The 9248-nt window shown below is 15.5% G+C and overlaps 2 protein-coding genes across 2 annotated transcripts; one reads left to right on the top strand and one right to left on the bottom strand.

The window, feature by feature from the left end:
- Positions 1-180: 180 nt before the first annotated feature.
- PGAL8A_00061500 (conserved Plasmodium protein, unknown function) lies at positions 181-2667 on the bottom strand (the record flags this gene model as incomplete). Its single annotated transcript, XM_028674642.1, has 1 exon — positions 181-2667. One exon carries the CDS (start codon positions 2665-2667, stop codon positions 181-183), a length of 2487 nt encoding a protein of 828 aa, XP_028530975.1.
- A 2756-nt stretch (positions 2668-5423) lies between these two features.
- PGAL8A_00061600 (conserved Plasmodium protein, unknown function) lies at positions 5424-8900 on the top strand (the record flags this gene model as incomplete). The annotated part of the gene is made up of 1 exon (XM_028674645.1): positions 5424-8900. One exon carries the CDS (start codon positions 5424-5426, stop codon positions 8898-8900), a length of 3477 nt encoding a protein of 1158 aa, XP_028530976.1.
- Between the last annotated feature and the right edge of the window lie 348 nt (positions 8901-9248).

Below are 9248 nucleotides of genomic sequence, written 5' to 3' on the forward strand. Positions count from 1 at the left end.
ATATCTAAATAAATAAATATAGAATATTCTTAAGTTTTTAATGAATTAATCAATTATTTTTACAAAAGAAACATATATGAAAAAAAAAAAAAAAAAAAAAAAAAAAAATATTAAATTATGAAATTAAACACAAAGAATAAATTTAAAATCATACTTTAAATTTTATTTTCATTATATTTATTATATTTTAAAAAGCATTCCTTTGTAATTTTTACTTAAGCTATTATTGTATTGCGATTTAATAAAATTATATTCTTCTATACAAGATAATGATAAAAGAATAGGATATGTATTTATTTTATTTATGTAATTTCTCCATTCAATATTTTCTTGCCATTTAATACCATAATAACCATTTAATAATAGATTATATTTGCAACCTTTCATTATTGTAGACATATTAATATTTGTATCTTCTAAATTTGATTTTTTAATAATTGTATTAGTATCTATTTCATTTCGCTCATTAATAATCCCATCATAAAAATTTTCTTCCATATTATTTTCATCAGTGTTATTAAAATTATCATTTTTATTTTTTTCTTCATTTTTTTCTTCATTTTTTTCTTCATTTTTTTCTTCATTTTTTTCTTCCTTTTTTTCTTCATTTTTTTCATTTTCGTTTTTATTTATATCTTTGTCATTTTCTTTATTTTTCTTTTCATTTTCCATATATTTTTGATCTTCACCATTTATATTGTCTTTTAATTTTTCATCATTATAATCTAATCTTATTTTTTTTAAGTTTTGATAATTTTCATTCTGATTTTCATAGGTTCTTTTTTCATTAGTACACTTCTTTTTTATAAATATAAATTGTCCATCATGTGTTGAAAATAATGAAGTTAAAATAAAAAAAATTTCTTCATTATTCTGTTCAATTTGTATATCCCACCCTAATATATATAAAAAAGCCTCTCTATAATTTTTAATTTGATTAGAATAGAAAAATTTAATAACTTCAATTTTTGATTTTAAATATAAGTTTTCATTTCGTAATGTTGTTAATTCAATCTGATCATATGTTTTTAAATCATCAATATCTTTATATAAGATACTTATATCATTTATTTTATTATACGCTTCATTTATAATTTCGTTATTTTTTTTTGTACTATTTTTTATTTTATTATCAAATTGTACTTTTTTTATTGATTCTTTTAACTCACTTATAATAATATCATTTTTTTCATTATCTTGATTCCATTGATTATTTACATGAATTAAATCATTTTCTAATTTCAAGATCTTATTTTTGTAATTTTCTATTTCTTCTTTTAAGTATTTAATTTCCTTTTCATATAATAAAAGTTCCTGTGAGAAAGCTTCAGAATTTTTTTGCTTCAAATAAGATTTCTCCAACTCACTTTTATATTTTTTCATTTTTTCACATAACTCTTCTATTAATTTTTCTTTTTCTATAATATCATTTTTAATAGAATCATATTTTAATTTATAATCACTTAGCATTTTCATCGTATTTTCATTTTTTTTATCTTGTTCTTCATGTTTTTTTTCTTCTCCTTCATCTTTCTCTTTATTTTCTACAATTTCGTTTTTTCTATTATTTTTACTAGAGCTATTATTTTTATTTACTTCACTTATATAATCTCTTTTTAGAAATTCATATTTTTTTTCTAATTGTTTATGTCTATTTTCTATAATTTTTAATTCTAAAATTTTATCATCTAGATTTTGTTTATACATTTCTATATCTATGGATAGTTTTTTATATTTAACTTCTAAATCTGTCTTTGTTGAATTTACTTGATTATATTTATTATATATTTCATTCATGCTTATCTTTAAATTATCAACATTTATTTCTTTGTTATTTACATAAATCTTTGAAAAGTTAATCCATTCATTTAATTGTTCTTTTAATTTATTATTTTCTATTTGATATTTTAAATTACAATTTTTTAATTCTTTAATATTTTCAAATTTTTCTTTATCTCGAATTTTATATAATTCTAATTCTTTTATTTGGTTTTCTAGTATATCAATTTTACTTTCTAATATTGGTAACTTTTTACATTTTTCTTTATATTGAGAACAAAGAATAATCATATTTTTATATTGCTGTCTTTCTTTAGAATTAATTTCATCATTTTTTTTTATTAAATCAATATTTTCTTTTAATTTTTTTATTTCTAATTTATATTCAATTGTCTCATCAATTTTACTTTCTAAAGAATTCATATTTTTTTCCCCTTTTATGTACATTTTAAATTCTTCAATTTTATCATTTAATTTATATATTGTCATATTTTTTTCTTTAATTTCTTCTTTTAATTTTTCACTTTCATTTTTATATATTTCTAAATTTTTGTTACATTCATTTAATTTATCCTCTAAGACTTTACATTTTTCATTGTTTTCATTTTTTTGATTTCTAATTTTTTTTTCTAATAATAATGTAAACTCTTTTAATTTTTTATAACTTTTCTCAATTACAACTCTTTTACTAAATTCATTTTTAAATTTTAAAACTACATCTTCATCATTCGTATTATCACTAATTTCTTTTGTACTTAATAACATATCCTTTTTTAAATATTCGTTTTCTTCTTTTAGTTTTTTACATTCATTTTTAAATATAGCAGCTAATTTACGTAATTTCAAAATTTCTTCATCTTTATTTTTTATTATATCATTATTCTCCATTATAAATATAATAAAAAAAAAAAAAAAAAAAAAAAAAAAAAAAAAAAGAGGTAGAACTAAAAAGTATTAAAAACTAACATATATACTATAATATTTAAAAAAAAAAAAAAAAAAGTAAATAATAAATATAAAACAAAAATATTTAATAGTTAGTATATTAAAATAAATATGTATTAAAATAATAAAATCATAAAACAATTTATATAAATATATATTTCTCATAAATAAATATAAAAAGTTTTATTTCACTTAATTAAAAAAAAAAAAAAAAAAAAAAAAAAAAATTATAAATATTTTTATCTTTTGAATATAAAAATAATTTCAAATTTTATACTAAAACAATTTTATAAAATTAAAATTTAATTTCTTCTAAATATAAACTATGTAGATATAGAGCCATAATACTTTTATTATTATAAAATGTTTAATGAATAATTTAAATATAACACACTATTAATTTAATAAAATGTGAAATTTTTTTTCTTTTTTTTTTTTTTTTTTAATAGTTATATTTTATATTTCTTGAAATATTTAAAAAATAGTTTCCTTACTGATTTATTTACAAATTGAATATATTTTTCCCTGTATCTATGATAATAAAAAAAAAAAAAAAATATATAATTCATCAAAATATACTATTTTAAAATATTATAGAAATATATATATATATATATATAATAAATGAATTTATATATATATTTTTTTTTATAATATCTGTACTATTTTTATATTCATTAGAATAATATTATATAGATTTATAAAATGCTATATTTAAAAGTGTTTTATTTATTCATATTTCAAATATTCTTTGTCAATATGAAGAAAAATATATATATATATATATATATATATACACATATAATAATTCAAATGTTTTCTTTTTGATAAAACATATTTCTTTTTTTATATCATTTTAAAATAATAATAATATGCACATAAAATAATTGTAAGTTTTTAAAAGTTACTCTAATAAAAATTATGCTAATATTTAACATATATGGTATTTTTTGTATTGATATATTTGTTTTTATATAAATTTTCCTTTCATATAATTTATTTAATAAATAAATAATTTATTTTTAATATATAAACTGATTTCATTTTTTTTTTTTAATTAAAAAATTTTATTAAAAAATAATATCTTTTTAGTCTGTTAAATTTTTAAATAATATCTTTATATTATAAAAAAGAAGTTTTTATATGCTTATTCTTTTTATTTGTAATTTTTAATCTTATATTTTTTTAAATACCTTTAGACCTTCTAGAATATTTCTTCATTCTAATTCTTTTCAAAATTCTTGTGTAATTCTAACATTTTAAATTTTATCAATTTTTTTTTTAAATTCTTCATAAACTGTATTTTTATCAAAATATATAATATAGTAATAAACTTTCTAGAAAAAATACTGTCTCTTAAAAAGTTAAATGAAAAAAATGTAGATATAACAAAAAATATTCAAAGATATTAAATAGAATTTTTTTGATATTACAACTTAGTAATTATTTTATACTTTCATATAGTATTTTAAAAACCATCTTTATATGAAAAATATAAAAGAAGTTAAAATACTATGAATAGATTTAATATAATGGTGTGGAAGTTATTTTATAATTCTATTGATAAAATATTTAATGTAATTTCTATATATTTTTCCTATTATATATACTTAAAAATTAAAAAGAAAAACTTTTAGAATATTTTAAAATGTGTAAAATTAAAAAATATATATGTTTATATATATATATATATATGTCTATTTTTTGCTTGTATAAGTAATATAAAAAAGAATTGTTCTATAAATAGATAATAATTTTTATTATAAAATAAAAATAGTATAAAATTAAAAACTTAAAAATGATAAGAATAATAAAATTATGTATTAAAATAATTAATATAAGAAAAATTATAACTAAAAAATGAAATAATACTACAATCTTAATAAAATATACAAATGTGTATAAATTAAAAAAAAAAAAAAAAAAAAAAAAAAAAAATTGTTCGCGAAATTTTTAAAAGAATTATAATTATATGTACAAAAAATTTAAATGTAGTACACTTTAATGAAATAAAAATTTTCATTTAAATTTTTTATTGTACAACATTATATATTTTTATTATAATATGTTAATATTTTTTTTTTTTTTTATTTTTGTTTTTGTATTGATTTTTATATAATTTGTCTAAATTTTTTATAGATATATTTTTCTTTATAGAAAATATACATTCTTTAGTTTTTTAATTTCTATATATTATAAAAACATACTTTTGACAATTGTTTTATGTCTATTTCATAATTCTTGTTTTTGTTAATGATAAAAATCTATCATGAAATTAGAAAAAATTTTAATTCACATTTTTGATAAATAATTTAAATAGTATCACTTTAAACATTTCTTTTATTCTTTTTTTAAATTAATTCATATTTTTTAAAAATTAAAGACATATTTTAGTATAATAAAATTAAGAAAAATTATAATATATATGTATATTTTTAATATACATAATATTTTCTTAATTTATTAAAAGACAATATTATTTGTTAATTTAATATCTATTTAATATATTCATAAAATCTTTACTAATATCTTAAAAAAATTGATAAAATATTAATTTTTTTTTTTTTTTTTTTTTTTTTCTGTTGTTTTATTCTATTTTGTTTTTATTATCAAACTTGTTCTATTTATTTAATTTTGACAATTCTTTTCTTTAATTTTTTTCATGTGTATATCTATTTATATATATTTATATATATAAAATGCATAAAAATAGTTTCACAATTAATGAATCACATCTAAAAAATAATAGTAGCTTTTTAAATGATACAAAAGCTTTTTACTCAAATGAAGAATGTAAATACAATAGTGAACATAATTCTCTTCTCAAAAATAAAAACATGGAAAATATTCCATTAAATAGAAACATTTTTCAAACTATAAATACTGAAGAAAGAAATGATACTTCAATAAGTAAAGATATAATATTAGAAAAATGTAATAACATTGATTTAAATGATAAAAAATTAAAAAAACATGAGAATTCGTATGATATAATAGAAAGCAATAAAAATATTAACAAATGCTATTATAAACCTACATTTTCTCAAAATTCCTCAAATTCAAAAAATAACAATAATAATATGAATGAAGAAGAAACTACAAATGAAAAAAAAAATAGTTGCGAACATTTTCCTTTTGATATAAATGAAGATAACAATTCAATGTCTGCTAATAAAGCAGCATATAATAAATTATACAAAAACAATAATATAAATAATAGTCGTAATAATGATAATAATAAAAAGGATAATGAAAATAAAAATAATTATGAAAAGGAAATTAAAATAAAAAATGAAATTAAATATTCAAGTAACGAAAATATACATATTAATAATGATGTGAATGATAAGAGATATTGTAAAGAGTTAACTAATGAAAATAATGATTTAATATTAAAAAATTCATTTATAAAAAGTAATAATGTTAATAGTATTGATAATTTATATGCATGTAAAAACGAATATGAAAAGAAAAATACAACAAATGTAAGTTTTCTCAATTATGATTCAAATAGCTATTCAGATATTTTTCCTTATAATCTAATAGATAATAAAAATTCTAATGCGTTTTTCCCAATAAAAATAGAATATCAAAATGAAAAAATAGAAAATAGTAATAATAATAATAATAAAAATAATAACAATTTAACAGGAATAAGTAGTTATGAAACAGTTAGTTCTATTGGTGAAAAACATCTTTTTAATCTTGATAAAAGTAGAAATAATAATACTACAAATAATTTTGAGAAAAAAAAAATCATACATGAAAATAATAATAATATTAATTTTAAAAATGATAATACACTTGACAAATGTAATAATATAAATCAATATTTCAATTATTTTAATAATAATAACAATGATATTATTATCTATGATAACAATAACAATGAAAATATAAAAAATTATAATGATGATAAAACAAAGAATGATCATAATAATGAGATAAAGGAGCAAGAATTCCTTGAAGCTAACAGTGATATGAATGTCGAAAATTTAAATGATTTAATTAGAAATAATAGCTTTATAAACAACAATGGAATTCAAAATGATAATAAATTATCTATAAAAAATAATGTTAATGATATTTACGAAAATGTAGATAATGATAGACTCCCAAATAATAATGATTATAAAATAATAATAGAAAAAAATAATATGAAGATGAAAAGTTTCAAGGAAAAAGATTTAGCTGTTAAAAATAATAACATAAATTGTGAAAAAAATAATTATATATATGATGATGATAATAATAATAATAATAATGAAGAAATAATTACACTAAATGATACCTATATATATAAACAACATAGTGAAAATAATGCAAGTGAAAATAGAATAAATTGTATACAAGCTAAAGAAGAACTAGATAATTCAAATTATGAAAATGAATATATAAATTCAATAAATATAAATAATAATAGCAACAATAAAATGTTTAAAAATGGTGATTATAGGAATAAAGTTATGGGTAATGAGTATATGTTAAATTTATATCAAATTAATAATAATGTAGATAATGAAAATAATAAAAGTTGTGTTGGTTCTTATAATAATGAAAATAACTTATTTATATCAAAAAACGATGATTATAATATTAATGAGAATAACTTAAATACTTCTGATAGTGCAAATAATATTAATCAAACTAAAACAAAAAAATATAAAAGAAAAACAAAAATGAAGATGAAAATAGAAAAGAAAAAAAAAAAAAAAAAAAAAAAAAAAAAAATTCCAGGTAGAATATACAAAGTAGTTGTAAGGGGAAAGGAATGCTGGAGAGCTGAATGGCACATTGATAAAAATGATAATCTAAAAAACAAAAATGAAGAGAATAGCAACATATCTAATGAAAATATGAGCATGAATTCATATGATAATGAGAAAATTAATAATAATGACTTACAGAATAAAAAAGAAAATAAAAATAATAATCTAAAAAAAAAAAGTAAACAATTTTCCGTTTCTGTATATGGTTATGAGAATGCTAGATTATTTGCATTATTTGAATTAATTAAGTATAATTGCGTTCCTAATAGTTTAAAAGAAGAGGCAAATATATGTATACATAATATAAAAAAAAATTTATTAAACTCAGAAAAAGCTTCTAATAAATTATTAGATGGACAATTTTTACAATTTTTATTAACTGATGAAAATAATGAATATTCTTCTTTATTTTATAAAAAATTAGAAAATAATATTATTCAAAATTTTAATAAATATAATAGCTATAATGATGATAATGAGTATAATCAACTTATGAAGGAAAAAATAGAAAATTTTAATAAATTACTTTTTTTTAACAATAATAATTATTATAATAAGTATAATTATATGAATAAATATAACAATCTATATAACACTAATAATTCTCCTATTCAAAACTTAAATAACTTAATTTATAACATAAATCCTTATGACTACAGCTCAAATAGTGTTGCAAATAAATATGTATCAGATAATAATATAATGACACATATACATAGTAATGCAAATCCTTTTTATAATATTTTAGATGAAGAAAGAAAAATAGTAGAAAAAGATATAATATATGATAATAATAAAGATGATTGTTTAAATAAAAACAATTTTTTTAAAGGTATATTAGATAATAGTGAAGCAAAAACAAATAATAATAACTATGATTCTAATTTATTATTTGATTGTCATAATAACAGTTACCTTAACAATCATATAAGTAATCAAAATGATTTACAAAATTTACAAAACGACCTAAATAATAATTCTTTAATTTCTAGAAATTTTTTATACTCGAATATACATAATGAAAACATGAAAATCAATCCTAACTATCCAAACAAAATATTAAACCATAATCTTATTGTTAATTCTAATTCAACTTATAATTCATATAAAAATAGTAATTTTAATATGAATAAAATCAATAATATAAACAACTCTCTTATCAATAACAAGCAATTTAATACTCATAAGGATAATAGCAATGATAATTGTAACTTTCACAACTATTTAGAAATTAGAGAAAATAATAAAACAGAAATCAATGAATTTGAAAATAAAAATGAAGTTAATAAAAACTTTGAAAATATAATTAAAAATATTTTTCTTCAAAATGGGAAAATTGAACAAAATAATGATAATATTCATTACAATAATTTACACAATTTAAAGAATGAAAATTTAAATAATTAATAAAAAAAAAAAAAAATACATAAATATATATATATATATATAAGTATATTGTTGTTTAGAAATTTTTTTTTTTTTTTTTTAATAATCTTTATAATAAATGTAAATATAAAAAATTCTTACAGTTAAAATACTGATAACTTTAGTATCCTACTATATAATATAAAATATTATATATATATATATATAAATTTTTCATTAAACTAGATGACAAAAAAAAAAAAAAAAAAGAAATATTTCATTATTTTATCTAAATATTATCTTAAAAAATTGAAAGGTTTTACAGTATCATTTTATAATTTTAATATTTTTTTTTTATTACAAAAAAAAAAAAAAAAAAAAAAAAAAAAA

This window comes from Plasmodium gallinaceum, assembly GCF_900005855.1.
Source record: "Plasmodium gallinaceum strain 8A genome assembly, contig: PGAL8A_v1_42, whole genome shotgun sequence".
In the NCBI taxonomy this organism is placed as follows: domain Eukaryota; phylum Apicomplexa; class Aconoidasida; order Haemosporida; family Plasmodiidae; genus Plasmodium; species Plasmodium gallinaceum.